We start from the raw sequence: 24440 nt of genomic DNA on the forward strand, positions 1-24440 counted from the left end.
GCACTAACCTGCACATTTTTAGACAGTCCCATAACTCTCTTAGGATATGATAGTTTTCCCAAATGCTAAGTGTGTATGAGATTGCTTCAAGAAATACTAAGATGACAGTTCTAATGGCATCATGAAATTCAGTTTGTTAATCTAAAGCTGGTTACCACCCAAAAATCTCTGTCCATTGAATTCCAAGATTTCCACCATCTTTCACAGATAGTTTAATCTTTCATTTGATATTTAAAGCCCCAACCACTAAGGCATAATTATTGCATAGAAATGAATGAATATCTTTGAAGTATCAGGTGATCACATATTCTGGATCACTTGATACCTCAAAGGTATGTTTGGATGGAGTCAACTTCCTCTTCTCATAGTCCGATTATTATTGTTAAAATATGCCAATATGAAATAAATTATTATTTGTTTCATATTGTATGCATTCACGTGTATGCATCATAGGGGAGGGCATTATCTTCATTTCCTTGAGTTATTTAGATGTGATATCATTTATTTGTTTTAATCTTTTTTGAAATGCTTTATTTTATTGGCCATTAGTAAGAATTTTGTGAACTAAAAATTATTAAACTTATCATGTATTGAGTTATTGTTGTGTTGTATTGAAGAATTGTTGTTTAAATTGATGTGATTTTGATAAAAAAAAATAACACCAATCTGCATTAAAAAAAGTAAGAGATTACCACAATCTTTTTCGTGGAATGCTTCCAGTCAATTCTCTCCATTCGTTACATTTGGAGAGAATTGACTGGAAGCTTTCCACGAAAAAGATTGAGGTAATCTCTTTTTTTAATATATTGAAAAATCGTGGAAGTTATTGAGCCTTGCCGCTCTGGAATTTTTTACAGGTTTTTATATTTTTTCTGTTTTTTTTATATATGCAGTGGCAGACAAAAAAACTGCATCACTTGTGAATTTTGCAAAAAATGTGTTTTGCACTGGATTGTGGGTTGCAGAAATGTTCAAAATGCATTAGTTAGATGGGATATATATATATATATATATATATCTGTGAATGTAATCCAATAAAAAGACTCCACCTATTATACCTAATTGCCATAAATATCTTACGAAAGGGTAAAATGCTTAATTAATGGAAATATGAGAAATCATGCAAATGGTAATCATGGCAACCAAACATACATTTGATTGCATTTACGTGTACAAACTGAAATGACAAGTTAACATAATAGTATTATGTACTGTAAATCAGTGAAATGGCGGATCTATCTTCAGCAACAGTGGAAGTCTGTCACTCTTCCAAGATACTAGTCCCATCTAAATTGTGGACTATGCAGCAGAGGAATGCCAAGCCGGCTGCATTATTTGCATTAAACCCTATGGATCTCAGTCATTGTAAGATAAACAGTCATGCTACCCCATCTGGGGTAACCAACGCATCTGTTCTTATACCATGGAGAACAGCTGTGAAGAAAGCTATATGGTCAGCCAAAACTCAACTATATCTCTCAACGCTAAACATAAGATCGCTTTACAAGACCAGGAAAATAAAATTGGTAGAAGAAGAATTGAAAAAGATCAAATGGGATATTGTAGGAATGTCAGAGACACATTGGACAGAAGAAAGAACACTGGATATGACAGAAGAAAGGATATATTACTCAGGGAGAAAAGACAACATACATAGAGAAGGAGTTGCTTTCATAGTAAAGAAATATATATGAAATTCAATAATAGAAATTCACCCACACAGATCAAGGATAAGTTTAAGAATAAAAGGTAAAGAAAAAGGAATCTTCATAAAAATAATCCAGATATACGCCCCAGACTCCTCATATGATGATACAGAGACAGCTGCCTTCTATTCAGACCTACAAGAAACCGTAGATAACACAAACAAAAAAGATATTTTAATAATAATGGGAGACTTTAACGCAAAATTTGGAGGCTTTTTGACAGATTTCTGTGATGTATTAGGAAAGTTCGTGATAGGAAACAGAAATGAGCAAGGAGAAGAACTCTTGAACTTCTGCAAATAAAATAAACTATTCATCACCAACACACTGTTTTACCACAAATCTCAACATAAGTATACATGGACATCTCCAGATGGAAATACAAAAAACTGTATCGACTACATTTTAATAAATAACAAACTGGAAATCATCCATTCAAAATATTAAAACTCTTAGAAGTACAGATTTTGACACTGATCATGAACTGCTAGCAGCAACAATTAAATGGAAATTTAAAAATACAAAGCCAAAGAACAATAGATCAACATTAAATATATCACGATTTGAAGAGGATAAAATAAAGGAAATTTATGGAAAAACACTCCAAGAAAAATTAAAAGATATAAACTATTCATTATCTGTGGAAAATATATGGGCGAAAACCAAACAAATGACTAAAGATGCAGCCTTAGAAACCTTGGGAACAAAACCAAAACCAAATAATCCTTGGATTACAGCAGAAATTTTAGATGTATGGATGGAAAAAAGACAAATGAAAAACCTCCTAAACAAAGAAAATAGTCAAGACAAAAGGGAAAAATATAAAGCCCTAAAAAACAAAACAGACAACCTATGTAAAGCTGCTAAAAGGAAATGGTTGGAAGACAAAACAAAACAGTGCGAAGAGGCAAATAAACGTCACGACTCTAAAACAACTTACTGGGTTTTAAAGGAACTCTCTAAAACGTACATCCCGAAAAAACTGACAATGAAAAATAAAAAAAAATAAAAATGTAAAAACAGGAAACACGCAAGAAATTAAAAAAATATGGAAAGATTATTACCAAACCCTGTTCAAAGGAGAAGGAAAAAGCATTCTTGCCTTAGATAATAGAAGAGATAAAACACCCTTGATAACAAAAGAAGTTCAGAAAGCAGTTAGCCAAATGAAGAACCGACAAGGCACCCGGAAATGATGGTATCCAAGCAGAACTATGGAAATTCAGAGGCGATGCAATGTTAAAACACCTTACACAATTGTTTAATCTAATTTTATTTATAGGTGATATACCAGAAGACTGGAAAAGTGGAATAATAGTACCTATACACAAAAAAAGGAGATAAAGAAAATTGTCAGAATTATAGACCCATTACCCTTTTAAACCAATATATATATATATATATATAAAATATTTATAAGGATCTTACAAAATAGGATACTTAAAACATATGAAGAAACAATAGGGGAAGAACAAGCAGGATTTAGAAAAGGCAGATCAAATATTCACCAAATAGACCAAATATTCACAAAATAGACCAAATATTCACACTAAACATCATTGCAGAAAAATATTGTAATAAAGAAGAAACCTCTTTATCTGTGCTTCATTGATTTCAAGCAGGCATTTGACTCTGTAAACAGAGAAAATTTAATGAAGCAACTACAAAAAATCCCACTTGATCATGAAATAATCATGTTTGTAAATAATTTCTACAAAAATACAACGAGCAATAGTAAAATTCAACAACCTTAAAACAGAGAAATTTTAAATAGAGAAAGGAGTCGTGCAGGGATGCCCTTTATCTCCATATCTATTTAATATCTACCTAGAAGAACTAATGAAATCAATTGAAGAAAAAAGAGGTATAATAATAAATGGAAAAAATATAAACCATGTAAAATATGCGAATGATATTGTGATTTTAACAGAAACCAAAGAACAACTAAAAGAAATATTAACAAACATCGATAAAGCAAGCAACAATTATGGAATTAATCTTAATTTAAATAAAACCAAAGTAATGCAAATCAGAAGAAACATAAACATCCAAAATCAACAAATAGAACAAGTACAAAAATTTGTATATCTGGGCTCTCTAATAACCAGAAACCTAAGTAATATTGGCCAAATTAATCACAGACTGAACATCGGGTGGACAAACATGAACAAACTCAAAAACATATGGAAGAGCAATAAAATCTCAAATAGTCTGAAAATTAAACTATATGAAACTGTCATCATACCCACAGCAACTTATGGATCAGAGAATTGGAGAATAAATAAGAAAGAAAGGCAAAAAATAATGTCATTTGAAATGAGATTCTAAGGAAAATCAATAAAACAAATTGGAGAGAACATAAAACTAATGAACAAGTAAGGAGAGACCTAAATTTTGAACGCAGAATAGAGCAGATCTACAAAAAATAACTTCAGTGGTTTGGACATATGAACTGGATGAAACAACACAGGCTGCCTAATGTAGTACTGACAGGAAGAAGTGGAGATAAGAGACCACCAGGAAGACCCAAAAGAGAATGGCTCCAATGCCTAAAGGAAAACACAGGCTTTCAGAGTTATCAACAAATGATGCAAGATTCAAGAGATCGACAACGATGGAAGACGAGATCTAAATAGGGACTCAACCCATGCCAAATGGAAGAGTAGAATGATGAATGATGATAATCAGCAAAACAAGTCCCCAATATTTTGTTGTTCCTCCTCGAGCTGCAGTTACAGCCTTGCAACGATCTGGCATAGAATTAATCAACTTCTGGATATACGGTTGTCCAATTTTGTGGTACCACACTCTTACAATGCTCTCCTGCAGCTGAACCTTACTTGTTGGCTTCTTCTGAGCAATTTTAGATGACATTAGGTACCAGCAATTTTCAATAGGGTTCAAATCTGAACTGTTGCCAGGCCAGTCCAACACTGTAATGCATTTCTGAGGTATGACTGCACCTCAAGGGAGAAAACAAGTGAAAACGTTGGTGTAAGTATGTTTTAAGCCTTGTAGGCAAGAAGACAAACTCATCGTTAAATCTAAATAGCATAAAACTTACCAATTTTGCTGTGTAGCAAAGTGCTGAGTCCTGTTGAAAAATGCAATTTTGTACGTCTGTGGTGATCCCTAATAACAGGTTTCAGGCACTCCTCCAAAATAGCAGTGTATGTTTCTTCATTCACCGTTCCGTTAATAAACTTAATTTTCCCCATCCCTTTGCTTGTTATGCATCCCCAGACCATCTTACTGGCAAGCAACTTTACAGTCAGTGTTATGCAGTCAGAATGATATGCCTCCGATTTTCATCTTCTGACATATCGCTTCCCCTCCGAGCCATGCAGGTTGAATTTCGATTCATTGGAAAAGATGACGGTGTCCCATTGCTCTTTTGTTCTTGAAACATGCGTTTTAGCCCAAGCAATCGTTTCTTCCTCATTTGTTAGGTCAACAAAGGCTTCTTCTTGGACTGATAGGCATTCAGACCACATTCCGAAAGCTGTCTTTGGATAGTTCGTGCACTTGTTTCAACACCAGAGGCCATCTCAAAGTCCAGTTTTAGATCAGGAGCACTAGCATGGCAATTACGAAGGCATAGCCATTTCAAATATCGATCTTGGGAAGGCATAGTCACTCTCTTTCAGCCTGATCCAGGTCTTCTATTCACATCACCGGTTTCACTCTTTAATTTCAGCACCCGGGATACTGTTGACTGGTTACAGCCTATTTTATCAGTGATAGCACGCATAGAAAGCCTTTCCTGGGACAGAGCAACGCTATACTTTTTTTTTCTTGGTGTCAACTGAACATATGGAGATATGCTTACACCTCTGCAAAACAGGATACTAATGAGTATGTTATACCCTTCCAATGCTTATTTATAAAAATGGCTGATGCAATACCTTGCAATTACTGTCTGATGCAATAGAAGCATTATCTGGTGCAATACCTTTGCTTTGCCACAAACAAAATGACTGTAATCAAACAATACCTTATGCATTTCACTACAAATGTTACTTTTTTTAATGTGATGCAGTTTTTTTGTCTGCCACTGTATATTATATCTAATTACAATTATATGTCATACCATTTTGATATATAATAACTTGGGTTTTTGTATTCTCTGATTTATCATTAATTTAAAATACTTAGCTTATTTTTACACATTCAGCTTTCTTCTGGTATTACTTTGTTTTTCAGACATTCATCGTAGTAGTCTTCCAAATTTGGTGAAAGGCTATAATAGTTTGAGGAGAAAAAGTCAACAAAGAAATGATTCTCGTTTACAGTGTCCTTTACCAATTTATCCCAGTGTGTCCCATCTCAGGCAGCCTAGATATTCCACTCTTCCATCTCCGGTAACTTCCTAGATATAATATTTTGTATTTTGTAATATTTTTTTGGAGAGTTTACAACCTGACCATCTCATCATAACTACTTCTACATTTACTCATTGTCAGATGCCTAGGAACGATAATCATCCTCAGTAAACCATGATCTATGAAAACATTTCCATTTAAAAAAATTTTTTTAATTTTTTTTTTGTTTTTTTTTTATGAAAACCCCAAACACGGGAGGTATTAGAACCTATAGTACTTAGCAGTGCTTTTTTTATAAAAAAATAGGTGCCGGTACTCATTCTTTGCTATCGGGAAAATTTGAAAATTAAAAGGATATGAAAAGTACTCTAATTCCCCCCCCCCCCCCAATATTGTTACTTTAGAAGTAATTTTTTTTTTTTTAGAATAAGAACAAGAAATTAAGTATATTAACACAGTTTATTAAGCATAAATTTATTATTCAATGATATAAAAATTAAGTAAAATGTGAATAAAATAAGTAAAAATAATTTCATAATAAAGTTTTTGTAGAATATTCCAAATTTTTATTAAGTTCTCATCCGACAGACACCCTATGCTGAATTCTTTTCCTGCTCTTTGTATCGGTTGCTGAATGATGTTTCCGAAGCAGCCACGAATCGACATATTTTGCTGGATCGCAGCAGGTCAGTGGACGGCCCACAATTTTAATTTTAAGAAACTGTTTTTGTCATCGATGAAGCACTGGTTGGCGATCAGATTTATTTCTGAAAATTCTCGTTCACATTCACTGTGTGAAATTGGTATCGTACTCAGAGCATTCATCAAATGCTTCAATTCTTCGGAAACCTTATCAATTAGGTTTCCCCAAAATCCACGAATTGCATTTAACTCTAATTGACAATTTTCTAACTTTATTTTCACCAAATGCCAACAATTCATGTTTAGAAGGTTTAATACCTTGTTGTCCTCGTTTTCTTTCTCTCGTCATCGGTATTGTCACTAATTCTTAAATTTAAATTTTTTTCTTTTTCTTTTTTTGTGAAACTGTCCAAAATATCGGTATCATTCGGATATCCAGATAAAGTAAAGTGTTTGTTTCTTATTTGGTTTTTAGCAATTAAGCTAAAGCAACTAAGGCCAACTGAGCATTAGCAACTAAGGCCATATTGCTCCGGGGATATGCGGTGGTCATTCCCTGACCTTTCCGCATCCTCCGTATTTGGTGGTCATGGGCTCGAACCCCGGTCTAATCAAGAAGCGTGTGCTACGCACTGCTGCTCCTGCCCATCTGGCTATGGAGGCGCCTAAAGTAAAGTGTAAACAGAAATAGGGAAAATTTTCAGAAAAATGTGAATAATGCACTTCTGCAAAGTAACATATGATTATTTATGGGGTAAAAGAAAATCACTTTTGTAATTCTCGAACGGGGCGCTTACAGTTGATTCACAGAGGTGTCCAACCTACGACCCACGAGGAAAGTGAACTAAAAACAACATTTTAAATTTTATTATCAAAAAAATTTGTTCAATAAATGTAATTGTGTATTGTACTTAATAAAATTTTTGAATATTTTCAATTTTACTTTTACCTGCAATAAAATATCAAAAATGTAACACACTAAGAAACATCGAATTTTTTTTTTGAATATGGCCCCGGTACTGGAAAAGGCTGAGACACCACTGCAATAGAAGGTGGGCCAGAGCCCATTGGGAATACCCCTTGATCTGCTCAGCGCGACTTCTCCGTATGTGGGACAGGTGGTCGCATAGGTTTTTATCAGGTACCGCTAAGTTATACAATACTATTCACTTTAGCTCTCTTGTTGTCCTCTCATGCAGAAATTGCAAATGCCTTAGCCGAATCATTTGCCAGTATATCAGGCGTATCCACCTACAACCCAATCTTTCAGAAAATTAAAAATTCATCAGAGCAGCGTAAGATCAATTTCTCCACTAGAGTTTCACACCCGTACAACCAGCCATTTACATTAACAGAACTTTTAGGGGCGCCAATAAAACTTCCAGTAGTGCTGCTGGTCCAGATGGGATCTACTACGTCATGATAAGTCAACTAAACAACAGAACAAAAAGGGCATTGTTAAAATATTACAATCGAATATTTCTAGAAAATACTTGCCCAAACTCCTGGCGTCACTCAATTATACTAGCCTTTCCAAAGCCTGGAAAGGATCGCAGCTTTCCACATAATTACAGGTCGATTTCACTGACCAGCTGCTTAGGAAAATATGGTTCACAGGCGGCTAACGTGGTTCCTGGAAACTAACAACTTGCAAAATCACAATCAGTACGGGTTTCGAAAGAACCGGTCCATGTTAGATGTAATGATAAAAGCAGAGGCAAACATCCGAAATGCCTTCATAAGGGGACAACATCTGGTCATGATCAATCTCGATATTGAGAAAGCCTTTGATAACACCTGGCGATACGGTGTACTTCAAGATCTTCATTCTTTTGACTTGAGAGATCATTTACCCCACTGTATACAAAACTTCCTATGCCACAGAACATTTCAGGTCAGATACATGAACAATTTATCCAAATCATTTGAACAAGAGGAGGGTGTTCCTCGGGGGTCCATTCTTAGTCCGACGTTATTTTCAATAAGAATTACAAACATGACACACGATGTACCTAATACAGTAGAATCGTATATGTTCACTGATGACCTCTGATGACCTCGTTGTTTCTTGTCAATCCCAAACCATGAACACCATTGAAAGACAACTTCAAATTTCCATCGCTAAAATTGAATCATGGGCATTGCGGAATGGCTATTCCCTATCAGAAAAGAAATCTAGTGCAATTCATTTTTGTAAAAAACGCAAACTTCACCCGGATCCAGAAATATTTTTAAAAAACAACCTGATTCCTGTCACTAACAATTTCCGTCTGTTGGGGTTATATTTAGATAACAAACTTAATTTTGCTTCCCATATTGCTTTCCTTCGAACTACATGTCTTAAAAACTGAACATCCTGAGAGCAGTCTCTGCTAAGTCCTGGGGTGTGGACAGAATCTCTCTCCTTCATCTGTATAGAGCTTTAATAAGATCACGCTTAGATTATGGATCACCTGTCTATGACTCCGCTAGGAAAAGTTCACTATTACGTCTGAACACCATACAGCATAGTGCTCTTAGGATAGCTGTGGGAGCCTTCAGAACATCTCCGGTCCACAGCCCGTATATTGAGGCAAATGAACCCCCTTTGCATCTCAGGAGAAAATCCTTATTGTGTAATTATGCAGCAAAAATTAAAAGCATGCCATTCCACCCTAGCTGGTAGTACCTGTTTGATCCTCAATATGCTGAATTATATCACAATAAGCCTAATTAAAACCGCCCCGCAGGAATTCGACTGCAAGAACTCACGATCAGTTGGGATCTTAAATTTCACAACATATTCCAAGACCTTGCTACTCCTGAAACTCCCTGGACTGAATTCTCACCTGTCTGCGACAATTTCTTTTCAAGATGGGGAAAATCCTCTCTCGCAAATATAAACTATCAACAGCTCCATAAAACTCGTTTGTTGGAAAACTCAGATAAAGTACCTATCTATACTGATCACTCAAAAACAGATGCAGCCATTGGTGCTGCAGCAGTTTCTTCTGCCTTCTCAGTTGCTATGTCTCTTTCTACGCAATGCACTATCTATACTGCAGAATTATTTGCAATTAAACTAGCTCTAGATAGAATACACAACAGCTGTATAAAGCAATCTCTGATATACACAGACTCCTTAAGCGCAATCACTGCCATTCAAACTACCATGTCGCCCTCTCATCCGATTCTTAAAGAGATACGGTCCAAGTTATTTTACTGTAAAAAAGCCAACCAGAAGGTTACCTTCTGCTGGATACCTGGTGATGCAGGCATTCCAGGTAATGAACAAGCGGATGCCGCCGCTAAACACACTGACGCAAGCACTTCCAGGCAACAAACAGTGCCCTACACCGACTACAAATCCATCATTAAAACATCATGTAGGAAACAATGGTCTGACCTCTGGAAAGCTCAAATAAATAATAAACTGCTGCAGATAAAAAAAAAAGAGCCAAAATTGTGGACATCTAGTATCAGGAAAAGCAGGCGACAAGAAGTAATTCTAGCAAGGCTCCGCATCGGACATTCACATCCAACTCATCTGTATTTGGTTATGGGAGAGAACCCTCCTCAGTGTTTGTTGTGCCAGTTGCAGTTGACAATATATCATATTCTCATTGAATGTCCCCAACTTTCAACTACCAAAAAATCAACCTTTACCTCCCTTATCCCATTTGAAGGAACCGATAACCTTATTGCAGATTCTTGGCAATGATGCAAATTTGGAGGAACTGTTTACTTATTTGAAACAGATAAATCTCTATAATAGCCTATGATCACAATAACATGAGAAATTTATGATAAGCAAATATCGAACAGGCACAATATGGCCCAAGAGGCCCTTGTGCCAGAAAACCCAAATACAACAACAACTTTAGCTCTCTTAATTCGCGGAGCAGCACTAATTGCCTGAAGGTCAGAAATATGAACAGGCCGTACCAAGTTAAATCTCTCCTAATCCGTTCGCTATATGAAAATTTTCTTCCCTCAACTCAAAATATTTTAAATGTAATAGTCCCAAGGGGAATTCAAAATAATTAAACAGAGGTCCGACTGAGTAATTTAGAATTATAAAAATGGCTATACAGTTTTAGAAAATATCTTAACAATAGACAGTAAAAAATGCAAATTTTGTTAAATTATTTTAAGCTTATTTGAATAACGTGAAAAAATTTATGGAATATTAAAAATTTCGAAGTGCATTGCATCTAAATGTCACGCGTCACTGTTAATAAAGGTGCCGGTACGCCATACCGTTGCGTAACGTCACAAAAAAAGCACTGGTACTTAGTACCATGCTTGGGTTGGAGGTTGAGGAGACGGAAGAAGATATTTGTTCACATTAGACTTGAACTTTTGTAGACTGTAATTTTCAGGAAATACGTACGAAGGAAGGTTGTTCCAGAAAATGGCAGTTGAATGAATAAATGAAGAAGATGAAAATTTGGTTCTGTGAGTTTGAAGTTGGACAGTAATTGGCAGGTTGTGGCACGTCTTCAGACTGTTTTGAAAGAGAGAGAGCGGAATTATAGAAGCCCAATTCAGAAGAACAGTGCCCATGGAAGTATCTGTAAAAAAGGCATGTAGCGAGAAACAGGATGTCTATGAGACAGCGAGTGGATGAGACTCTATTAGAGAGGAGTAATTAACCTAACTGTCCTCTTCTGAATGGAATCTAGAAGCCTGGAGAGAGGTTTTGGGGACACTGCCTCAGATGTGCGAACAATATTCCATGGTGGGGTGAATTTGCGATTTGTACAGAGTGAACAGCTGTTTGGAAGAAAAGTAACGCCAAGGAGCAAAAGAGAAAACCAAGTTTTTTAGATGCAGAGTAAGCAATATTTGTAATGTGCTTGTGCCAAGAGAGATTAGAAGCCAGAGTTATCCCCAGAAGAGATATATCGTCTTGCCTAGAAATCGAAGTGTCACCAAAGATAAGAATAGAAGCAGAAGATCCTTTTTGCGAGATATAAGACAAGACTGAGTTTTTGAAGGATTGAAACCAACTAAGTTGTCTTTGTTCCCATGGAGAAATACCTGAAGATCAGCATTTAAGAAATTGGTAGCAGATATTCTAGAAGCTGAAGCTGATTAAGCAGGGCAAAGTTTCTCAAAAATGAGAAAGTGGAATGCAATGTGCTATCATCAGCAAAACTATGGATAGGATTTCCAGTCAATGGAAGAAGGTCATTAATATATTAAGAAGAGGAAAAAAGTGGGGTAAGAACTGAACCCTGGGGACACCAGCATTACTGGAGAAGTTAGAAGACATAGCCAATCTACCATCACCCTCAGTGATCGATCAGAGAGAAAACTGGATAACCAATTACAAAAAACAGTTGGAAAACCATAAGATGGAAACTTGTTTAGAAGACCTTTATGCCAAACACGATCGAAAGCTTTTGAGAAGTCAAAAGCAACTGCCTGTGTTTCACCAAACTTTTCCATTGAATTTGTCCATAAATGGGTAACATAGGCCAGAATATCACCAATGAATCGACACTGACAGAATCCGTACTGGCTATCATTGATCAAACGGAAGGTTTCTATGTAGTTTAAGACTTGGCGGTTAATTGATTTCTCCATTGCTTTGCAGAGAGTAGAAGTAATTGGATGGGAGGGATTGTCACCCTTTTTAGGAACTGGTTGGATATCAGCAAATTTCTAAACAGAAGGTAAAACACCATTGGAATAAGAAAATGAAAAAAGCAGGGCAAAGAATAGGAGTAATTTCAGCGGGCACAGGTTTTGAGAACAAGTGGAGAAAATACCATCAAGACCTGGAGCTTTCTTAGCATCAAGATTTGTCAAAATCCTTCTGACATCCTTTTGAAGACCACAGGAGGCATTGAATGGAGCATGTTGGGAATGGTGGGAAAAATTTTACCAAGATCATTAATACACAAGTTGAGAAGAAAAATGGGATGCTAGCAGATCAGCTTTATCCTTGGCTGAAGTGACAACAGAACCATCATGGTTTTGACAGAGGTGGGGAGCTGAGATGGGGCAAAAGTTGCAGCCAGTAACTTTGGCAAGAGACCAGAATGCTCATCTACCATTAGGGCAAGAAACAAGTTTTCTGCTCTTAGCCCATTCAAAATCTAGTTTGGACTGATTAATAACTGATTACAATTGTTGCGAGCTTAATAACTGCTTTACAATTGTTGTAGGCAGAAAATGAAACCGAAGATTTGGAACAAGCCAATTACGATATGCAGCTTTCTTCTCTTGAATAGCCTAAGCACATTTATTGGAAAACCAAGGATTTTTTTTTTTTTTTATGTAAACCCCAAACACGAGGAGGTATTAGAACCTATAGTACTTAGTACCTGCTGCCCTTGGGTTGGCGGTTGAGAAGACGAAAGAAGATATTTGTTGACATTGGACTTGAACTTCTGTAGACTGTAATTTTCAGGAAATACATATGAAGGAAGGTTGTTCCAGAAAACGGCAGTTGAATGAATAAACGAGAAAGATGAAAAGTTGGTTTCTGTGAATTTGAAGTTGGACAGTAAATGGATGTTGGGCTGGTGGCGGCACGTGTTCAAACTGTTTTGAAAGAAAGAGACCGGGAATTATAGAAGCCAATTCAGAAGAACAGTGCCCGTGGAAAGTATCTGTAGAAGAGACATGCAGCAGAAACAGTACGTCTATGAGACAATGAGTGGAGTGACTCTGTTAGAGATGAATCATTAATTAACCTAACTGCCCTCTTCTGAATGGAATCAAGAAGCCTGAGAGAGGTTTTGGGGGCAACACCCCCAGATGTGGGAACAATATTCCATGGCAGGGCGGATTTGCAATTTATACAGAGTGAGCAGCTGTTTGGAAGAAAAGTAACGCCAAGCGCGAAAGAGAAAACCAAGTTTTTTAGATGCAGAGGAAGCAAATATTTGTAATGTGCTAGTGCCAAGAAAGATTAGAAGTCAGGGTAATCCCCAAAAGAGATATATCATTTTTGCCTAGAAATTGGAGTGTCACTAAAGATAAGCATAGGAGCAGAAGAATCCTTTTTTGCGAGATATAAGACAAGACCGAGTTTTAGAAGGGTTGAAATCAACTAAGTTGTCTTTGTCCCACTCGAGAATTACCTGAAGATCGGCATTTAAGGAATTGTGTAGCAGATATTCGAAAAGTTGAAGCTGATTGAACAGGGCAAGGTTTCTCAAAATGGAAAATGGAATGCAATGTGTTATCATCGACAAAAAACTATGGATAGGATTTCCACTCGATGGAAGAAGGTCATTAATATACAAGAGGAAAAGAGTGGGGGAAAGAAGTGAACGCTTGGGGGACACCGGCATTAGTGGAGAAGTTAGAAGACAGAGAGCCATCTACCTATCATCACCCTTAGTGAGCGATCAGAGAGAGAAACTGGATAACCAATTGTTACCCCGCCACACACACACTCACTGTACTTACTTACTTAGGTCTGGTGGGTGCTAGGGTGTGGTCGTTACAGAACTAGTTAGTCTGGGCATGGCTTATACTTTTTTGTTCTAAGTCGTTTTTTTAACACCTTTTTTAAGTCGTTTTTTGACACCTTTACCTTTCTTGGTTGGCCATCTTAATTTACCCCTTAACATGTTAATCGCACCCATCTGGAATATAGTTCTGTTTATCGTCTAGTGGTTTTGTATAGGACAGTCTCATATACCCTCAAAAATGTAGAGCAAGAATATTTCATCTACTCTCCATTTTCGCAGTGTGGACTGTAGCGTTGTTTTTATCGAGCAATTACGTGACTAATCGCTTGATATCGCAGTTAACCTCCAGTCATGCTTTAACCTTTAACTTCATCACTTTAGTGGTTGGATGTGAGGTTTTGGCAGAGGACAAGAAAAGTCCTATAGTGCAAAACATAATAAAATTTAATACAAGAGAAAGTAAATCTTACATATTTTAGTTCTTCCAATAATGTATATTCATTAAAATATTACAACAATGGTAGGATTATGATTTTTAGGATTATCATTCTTAAATAAAGGTATAAGTTACAAGATTATAAGAGGCTAGAAAGAATACATCTGTTCAACGTCATGTTTTCATACTATACCTTCTCAGCTAACTTACCCAACTTAAGATATTGCCTATGGCTTGAGTAGCTAATGCTCCTCGATACTCCGTTACTTCAGGCGATTCTCTCTCTTGCCTTAACAGGGATCGCAGTTTTCCTCTTCCGCTCTCGATCGCTGGTCCTTACTCTCTCGACGACTCGTTCTTCTCTCCCCAGTTCCCAGGGCCCACGTTTTTTTATGTCCCAAATCTACCCATACTGTTCATCCAAATCTCCTTTTCTTATTGGCAAACTCCACGTCCTCGTACGTTCGGACTCTATGTTAAGGAACACTTCATCTTAAGGAGTGATCATCATCTCTCAATTACGCCATTTATCAAACATTCTGGCCACACGTGTAGACACTTCACCAGTTCCTTATTAGGAAAATGAAGAGCCTGTAGCTTACATATTCACCGAGTTTACAAGGCTCGGAGGAATCTACCATATCCGTTCACACGGGTGTCTGTATCTCTTTCTCTTTGATTCCACCCCCCCCCCTTTCTGTCGTCATCATTTGCATGTCAAGCTAAGCGCATCTTTCCTGTGTTTATAGAAATCTAACCCATAAGTGGCTCCCGAGATAGCCGTCGCCGGCCAGCAACTGCAGGCTCATGTAGAGTTTTACATAGGCTTTCCTTTTAATACATAGTTGCTGTGGCTAATTTCGCCATCTTTTAAGTCACCAATAAAACAGGTTCCAATTTAAGGATTTAAGGACATCTAATTTGCTTTAATACTCAGTTTTAATAACTCTAAAATTGTCAATAAACGAAGTTTTGGGTAATAATTAAGTAGGGGAATTACGAGAAATAAAAATTAATATACTTATTATAGATTTAGAGGAAAAGGCGGAATTAGCACTGCAACATCTTCCTCTGCTCCCTCTTTTTCAGAATTGAGACTGGGGATTTAGAAAAAATCGCCCTTCTCAATTCTGAAAAACAAATCGGGCCGTAAACTAAAATTCCCAAAGTAAAAGATGGCTCTTCCTTTACAACTGCCTCTACAACTAATCTATATATATTTTCAAATACAAAATACTAGAAGGTTAATATCTATGATAGTATAACATTAGTAATATTGGTATAACATTAGTAATATTGTATCATGAACAATAATAAGTTCTTAAATCTTCCGTTGGATATTCTCACAAGTTATCGCGCACGCACAGTCTTACAAGTTATACACTTCTTATCTTCGTGATGTCTTCTCAAGTGTCCATATCACACACACTAATTATTTTATTAAACGCAGTCACAGTATTCTGTTTGTCTGCTAGGCTGTAGTACATTTCTGTTCTAAAGATTGATACATTGTTCATGTAACAAAATAAACAAAGTTAGTACGTATTCTTATTATTATATTTATATATGTATTTATCATAATGCTAATATATAACTAATGCTGATATATAACTACAAATAACACTGACCACTAGTAGGAAAGTAACAATCAAATTATTTTTCAAGAGTAAATCTTTAAAATCATTAATATTTTCATAATTAATTCACAATTTACTATTACAAGTATATCACTCTAACACAGTTATTCCATTAAAACTTCATTTGAATGTCAATAGGAGTATTCATAAAGTTCAAAGTTCTAAGTGTCTCTTTTAATTCACTTGAATGTTTTTTTTTTTTTTTTTCCTTCCACGGGACGATGAATCCCTGCACACACAGTTTGGGGTTTCATAAAAAAATAAAACACTTCTGAAGCTCATTTAGACATCAGAAAAGAAGAGAAAGACTTTTCCTCCCCTTTCTTCTTATTCTAGGCTGGTAATGCTCACACGATCATTGTCATTCTCACTATAATAGACTTGGTAAGTGCGTGTTTGATTTGAGGTTTCCATATTGATGCTTCCACACTTCCACAGCTTCCATAACACCGCTCCTAGTGTGATTATAATCAACACTATGGCTGGAATTCCTAAAGTAAGGTATAATGCCTCACGAGACCAATTTCGTTCTAAATGAACAATTAATTTTAATTGTCCCCACTGATTCCATACAAGACATTCATAAAAGCCGAATTGTTCTGTTTGGACTGAGTCGATGTGGAGAGTACTGGTTACATCTCGTTGATTCCATACTTCCGAATGAGTGGTTAACAGTTCATTATTCATAGAATTCTTCCAGGTCACATTATCCAGAGGTGGAACATGTTTAAAAACACATTGTAGTTGAGCGTCGTCTCATAAACTTGCTAGATGTGTTTTACAGTTTCCTTCTGGTGATCCTTTTATATAAATTAATGCTTCGTCTTTCACTAAAGGATAGTTTGAGATTTCTGCTGTACAAGTGTAACGACCTGACGTTTTATGTGTCATTTTAGGGATAGTTAAAGTGGAAATGATACTGCTTTGAATAATCTTATCCTCAAAATACCATTTTATTACTGGAAGTGGATTTCCTTTAACTTCACACTGTAGCAAAACTGGATTTCCTTGGGTTGTAGCAATATCATTCAATTTAGATATGAGGATGGGTCCATAAGACACTGTCATTATGAAGGAAGCTTGGGCTGTTCCTAGTTCGTTCCGGCCTAAGCAGGTGAAATTGTCGTTATGGTTTATTCTCATAACACTTTTAATTTCAAGAGAAGCGTTTCCTTGTTTTGTTAGCAGTTCTCCGTTTTTAAACCATTTGTAAATGAAAACATCTGGGTTTGCTGTGGCTTCACATTTTAATTTGAACCGATCATATTCACTTGCGATTTTTGAGGTTGCTCTCATAGTGACTCTTGGCTTATACTTCACTATGACCGTAATTGAGATCATCATAGGATGAGAATAAGTTAGATGATTAGCGACACAGGTAAATGCTTTCTTATCATACTCTGGTGATAGAGTGGTTATCCATTTCTTATCATACTCTGGTGATAGAGTGGTTATCCATTTCAAATAAGCGTTCACTCTTATTTTGTCTGACCATAATTCCTGACTGGCTTGTACTGATCCGTTGATGGGATTGCCATTAAAATGAATCCATCTCAAAGTAGCTGGTGGTTTTCCTGCTAAAGATTTGCATGTAAGAGTGGCTTGCTCCCCTTCGTTTCCACTAAGGAATGAGCCTTCTCCGATTAGAGGTGGTAGAGGTGTAACATAAATTGTTACAATAGCTGTACTAGATCGGAATTGACGTCCATCCTTAGTTTGAACGTGGCAAAAGTATTTACCTTCATCTGTCAGCTGCAGTTGGGTAATTTGCAATGCAAAATCATTCTCTCTGGGTGATCCAACTATTTTATAATCAGAAAGCCCTGGTGGTCTGTGCTTTTTCCGTTGAAAAACCATTTTACAGTCGCTGTGAGATTTGAAACTAATCTGCAGGGGATGATGATAGTTTGACCAGCGATGGCCTCTCTATCTAATGGCTGAAGAATGAAGATACCGGTATGAAAAGGCGTACACTGAATAAGTAGTGTGACTAGCAGGAACATGGCCTGTGCTGGAGTAGTCATATTGATGAGTATTCTGTTATGTATCCTGTGAAAAATAGTGTCACCCCCTTTTTTTTTCTTTGGCCTAAAGTAAAATAAAATTTAATATGGGAGATAAAGGATTTTTTTTTTTCCATTAAATTTACTTCAAAGAAAACCTAATATACTAGAATCGGAGTTAAACATAATTCTCTTTTTTTTTTTTCTTTTTTTTTTCTTTTTTTTTTTTTGATGGTAAAACACCTTTTTAATTAAATTTTACTCTTTCTTAAATTCACCGAAATTCTTTTTCTAGGAAACCTTCTTGGTCGAGCCATTTCACATACTGGTTAACTGCCATCACGGCACAAAAAGTTACCGGATGATCCCAGCGACAACGAAATGGGAACCTCTCCCTAAGCTGGCTCCTTTTAGGACAGCCTAGGTCATCCAGATTAATAATCTGTTTGTCCGGCAGCACGTCTTTTAACCAGAGGGCTTTCTCGAACCCCTTGATGAAGATGTAGAGATAAGGTCGGGCTATAACTCGAATCCAAGGGCCGAATAATTGTACCGAGAATGCCCCACGCTTCCAGGGGAGGCCTAATAATTTATCGCAAGTCCATAAATTTTTCGCTTGGAGGTTTTTGGGCAGTTCAAAAAAATTCTCCATTGCCCTCCATAACGGTATTCTTCGTTATAAAAAATTCTCCGTTGCCCTCCATAACGGTATTCTTCGTTAACCCATCACATCCCATAAAGGCGGCTTCTTTAGAAGAAAGGTTTCCACAGGCGTCTCGAGAAAATTGTAAATCTATGCAGCCCCAGTTTCGTGTAGGGATCGGGAAAGGGGTGGACTTACGTCGCGATGTAAGATCGCTCACTCTTTCCTTGATCAACCGGGGGGGGGGGGGGTGTATGATGGAGCAGATGTGATGGGGTGATCGTGTTGTTCTCTACTCGGGTCCTGTGGCATCTGTGGATCTTTATGAATGGGGGAACTAGTGGGATAATTAGTAGCAGGCCTTGGGTCCAAATCTTCCTCTTCAAATGTGGGATTCCTTGCGGGCCTTGGGTCCCAATCTTCCTCTTCAAAATTAAGCCTTTTGTTTTCTCTATTATGTGGAGTGGAAAAAACTGGGGTATGGTATCGGCTTTGGTATTGAGCCTTCCCAGGGGTAGTGTTATATCCATATCTTTTGGTGCTTCTTGTCTACGTGGAAAAAGAAAAGGAGGTCCTTACCTTTCCACTGGGTCGTGATCGAAATTGATCCCTCTTGATCTCTCTCCTACCCTCCTCTTCTGGAATACTACCCCTCCTTTCCCCCTCTCGGGGTGTGACATTCTCTGAGTGTGACACGGAGACAGGTGGGGTGCAGGAAATGGGTTGAATGGTAGGTACCTCCTTAACTATCTTGGCTGCCTCTGGTGTTTCTATTGAAGAAAGATCATCCGGGGTGGACTCCTTCTGTGTGATACCTCCGAGGTCCTCTCCTTCTGGTTCCGACCATGTGGTGACGAACATCCAACCGATTCTGATACCCAGAAGCATCCGAACAAACTTCAGCACCCAATTCACCCCTACGGTTAATCGTCTCCTGAGGTAGCCGACTTCCATTTTTTTCATAGTTCCCTCTCTGTTTTTTTTTCTCTGAAGAGGATAAATAAAACACTTTAAAAACTTTATTTATTGATCCATATATATATATGCGCAAGCAGTAAGATCTAGTAGAAAATTTTTTTTTTTTTCCCATAAATATACAGAAGCATTGCCTGTATATTTTTTTTTTATTTTTTACTTTGGAATCTCTTGCAGCAAGGCGTAAAGCTGAGTCAATGGGGTCTCCCTTTGATTCGAAGTGGACGGTCTTGGTTCGATGACCGCAGTCCTTGTCGAGTTTCTACCGCTGGTTGCGCCTGAAGCTGAAGTTAGAATCAAAGGGGTCTCTACCTGGTATGGCGTAGGGGAAGCTCGACTTGAGCTATTCCTAGGGGTTGTTACTGCCATGAGAGGTACAATCTGCTGCCATTTAGGAAAAAAGTAAAGGTCTCTGGTCAGGAGAGAGGTAATTACCGGGACCCGTTCCATATTCTTACTATTTGTCCGTTTCATAAGTCTAACGTCATACACCATTTTCTTATTAACCATGGTGAGGGGACTGAGCAAGTCAGTCTTATCTGCTCTTGTTTCCAACATTTCACAGATTGTTAACATACCAGGAACCTTTTTTTGAATGTTGCCATGAGGCACAATATGGAACTACTGAAGAGACAACTAAAAGGTTAGCCTGCAAAGTGTTCTCTGATTCTGAATGTTCTATGATGGTGTCATCTACCGTGACCGGGTTTTCCATAGTCACATCGCTTCCTTGACAAACCTGAACTATGAAGATCTTAGGTTTTTCCTTCAATGTTGGGGCAGCACTGTCCCAAAACGGGGCAAATAACTGCTCTAAACCAAATCTACCGTCTCGGGCATACAAGATCCCATAGGTCCCGTGTGTCAGGACACAACTTACGAAGCAGTCTGCCTCTGAGTGGTCGTGGGTCGCTATCTGCTTTAAAGCTTGTAAGACTTCATTTACTGTGAAATCATGGTGTGTGATCACATCAAAACCGAGGTTAGCAAAGCAGGTAGCTAACCGAACCATGTCCCTTTCTATTGACTTGATGTCCTTCAAATGGGGACACTGGTGAAAGACCCTATGAGAAAATATCACACATGTGCCTCGTCGGAAATGTGCCATGGAATACATCGAGCTTTCTACTGGCATTTGAAATGGGATTGCCGGCCCCCTCATTTGTCTGGGATTCTTACCTATAGGGAAAGAGGTTAATAATTCGGTTAACGTCATCGCTTGTACTCGTTCGATTACCAATTGTGCTATCCTATCTCCATGGTTAATCTTAAATCCAGTATTTCCAAAATTGAGTATATTAACTTCAAGGTTTTTGAAATATTCGGAACTTTGCATCTCAGCACTTATTTCCAAGTAGTGATTTAAAGGAATGCCTACCCGTGGTAGAATTCTCCCAGTGCAACCGGGTGGTGCACGGATTTGAAGATCTGTTTGAATAGTCACTTTTGACGAAGGAGGAACAAAGTATTCCCTTGGACTATATATGTCGAAAGCTGTATTATTCGGAGATGTCCTGGTAGGGGGATGGGCTAGAGTAGATAACTTAGTAAAGAATAATTGTGGAAGAGGTGATCTATTGTAGACATCCATCCTTTTTGAACTTCCAGCCTAATGAGAACTGATAAGTAATGAAACAGAAGGGCTTGTGTTCAGAATACATTATATATATTTATAAATATATATATTTTTTTTTCTTTTCTTTTATCTTTGAAAGCAAGAGATGCATGAAGTCACAACAAATGATGCCATTAATATGACCAACAAGAGCAGCAGTGGTAGTTTAAACCAAGAGGTTATCCCCTCACTTATAAACTGTTGAAACCATGCCATCCAAGGAGTCTGGCCGGGTGAATATCCAGAAACTTGAGATAATTGGGAAAAATTTGGATGGATAACTTGTAAGGCAAGGTCTTCTAAACAGAATTCTATTTCCTTGCATTCTGATATGGTTCTACCCAATAAGCATAATTTTTCCTGATGGCATTTCACATCTGTTTTAAACTGTATGGTGTGTATGGTAGGCGTCTCAAGTAACTTGATTGATCTCGTCGCCACTAATATATCTTTGAACGTTACCGTTACTGTTCCTGCAAGACATGTAGACATAGCTTGGAAGGTTAAGATTGATAGCACGTCACAAGCAAAACATCCCAATGGGGAACTTATTTCTTCAACAAACTTAGGACACACTGTGTGTGTTTCCAGGAAAACGTATCCTGAAAACGAGAGATCGACCATTAAAGGAGCTGTTTGTAACATTTTCGATGTTAGCTGTCCTGAAGGTTCGATTTCCAATGATGTGAGGTCTGTGCCTTTGGCAACCTGTTTGTCTTACTGGTTATCATATAATCCAAATAAGATTCACTTTTGTGACAGTTAACTTTTTCCTCATAAAAATGACATTGTATCATTTTTTCATCAAAGATGAATTGCTTAGATACACTATAGTTTGATTGGACATCTCCGATCTCTCCATATTTTGGTCTGGATGGTAGCGCTGCCTGATCTATGTAGGCTTCCTTATTATTTCCTACTCTTAAAATTAGATGGCTATCGAGAAAACTGACGGTTGATCGAAAGCGCCAACCACTTGTATTTCAATGTTATTTTTAGTGATTGCAAAGTTCCTTAACGATATCGCTTCAACTGTTTCATTGGACTGAGACTGTATTTCTACCACATACTGACATGTGACACCCTCAATCTTTCTGACCTCATATACCCTAGTGAAATCTGGTCTTGGCGCATTATAGCCTTAGTAGCTAATGCGCCAATAAAAACAAAACAAACCAAACCTAGTGAAATCAGGTACCAACCATACTCTATAATGCAGACAAGGCCGACTATCTATTATATGACAATTTGCACCACTGTCCCCAGCGATACACTTTGTTGCTCCTGGCCAATTCAAAGATTCTTTTGTCAGCGCTTGAAAATTATATCCATCATGGCAATGTCGCCCCCACGAGCAGTACGCATTCTGTGGGCAGGCAACCTGACTAATCAAATGCAATTCAGTAGGAAAGGTGTAATATATGCGCTTCGTCTGCCAGTGGCACCGTACTTCCTTGAATGTTAGCTGCAGTTGAAACAGTGTTTGTTGGGTGCCTGAAACAAACCAGAGACATTGTCTATAATCTAAATTCATTAAGGTAACTCTAGCTTTAGTATACATTTTACAGGGGCGTGATAAATCTGCATCACACTCCTCCACTTCTGCTTGCAAAATCTGATGGTTTGTGCAAGTTGCTCCGGCTAGCAGAAGGAATGCCGACATGATCACTAAAACCTGTAACAATGTTACTCTTACTTCCGGCCTGAGATTCAGTTGTGCATGATCTATGTACTCTCTTACCTTCCCTGCAGTCGATCTCACTGATTTTCCAGTAGTCAGTCCTGCTAATGCAGTCATTTTTCCACACAATTTTGAACACTTTCCACACACTTTTTACCATTAGAAATATACCTTTTATTGTCTGTCATACCGACCCTAGTATGAGCTTTGCATACCAAAGAACAAATGCTAAAATTATTCCCACTATTACATAGATCACATAGGTAACGTACTTGGGTAAACAATGTCTATTCCGGATTAAATCCCAACATATAACACATGTTAATCTTCGACACTCGTCTCTTCCCAATAAATGTATAATTCCTTCAATAAGCTTACCCTTTTGTGAGATAAACAAAAACTTTAAAGGTCCCGGGATTAACAAGAACTCCTGGGGAACACTCACTTGAAGGGGTTTCTTATCCATGACAAAAGATCTCTCTGCTCCAAATTTTCATATGATTAAGGTACCTGCGTGTGTCAAAGTAAAAACAGAATCCATAAACATTACCTTTAAACTCTGTTCTTCAGAGTGAGCCATCTCATCTGACAACAAATGTCTTTGATGTCTGATATGTTGTGTTTTCCTCTCTAATGGAGCTATACAAACTTTATAGGAGATAATAGGAGGATTTTTAATGACCTGCGAACCTAGTTCTATTAACCAAGATGTCTCTGCTGCTAATCTTTGACATGTGCAGGACGATAATTGGTCACACTCGGTTTCAAAACAGTATTCTAGGCTCCCTTTACAGCTATTTTTAGAGCATTCACAGTCTTCATCTCCCCTTTTGCACTGGTATACAACCGAAGTTCCGTTTTGTTTTAGTGATTGCTTTAAAAGGAAATGGCCTGGCCGTATTAAAGTCCTGTTGGTAAGAAATAGCATTGACACCCATTGCTTGACACAATCATTACAATTTGTCTTAACACAGCTTTCAGCAGGAATTACTTTAAGTAAAGCTGTCGAAGGATTCACTATCCTACATTTATATGCTCCTTGTTCAACTTTGCATATTTCCACTGAGTCAAGGGTGATTATTGCATAATTCAGATGGACTAAAATTAGCAATAGGCCTCTTAACCTAATCTTCATACCCATCTTCATTGCAAGTGACCTTGTTGTTGTTCTTAACCTGTATGGGGTGAGAGAAAAAAACATCTATCAGCCTTGGATCTCAGACTGCCCTTGAAAACAGAAATCGCCACCCATGAATCAAGCTTTCGGGTGGTCGCATCCTAAAACAGATAAGAAGAGGAAAAATCGACCTTTGGCTCAGTAATTTAAAATATAATCTTTGTGTATTAGATTTCTTAAGTTTCTGTTTT

General features: G+C 37.5%; 1 protein-coding gene across 4 annotated transcripts in view; it reads left to right on the forward strand.

Moving 5' to 3' along the window:
- The window catches only part of LOC150090793 (SLAIN motif-containing protein 2-like), a 176633-nt gene that overhangs the window by 118609 nt on the left and 33584 nt on the right, over positions 1-24440 (forward strand). For all 4 annotated transcript variants that reach the window (XM_090372767.1, XM_090372776.1, XM_090372785.1 and 1 more), the window contains one exon: positions 5910-6067. In XM_090372767.1, the coding sequence (XP_090228893.1) occupies positions 5910-6067 (158 nt within the window). The remainder of the gene's footprint in view (positions 1-5909; positions 6068-24440) is intronic.

Source organism: Mastigoproctus giganteus, chromosome 1, assembly GCF_048544385.1.
Source record: "Mastigoproctus giganteus isolate SK-2022 chromosome 1, ASM4854438v1, whole genome shotgun sequence".
In the NCBI taxonomy this organism is placed as follows: domain Eukaryota; kingdom Metazoa; phylum Arthropoda; class Arachnida; order Uropygi; family Thelyphonidae; genus Mastigoproctus; species Mastigoproctus giganteus.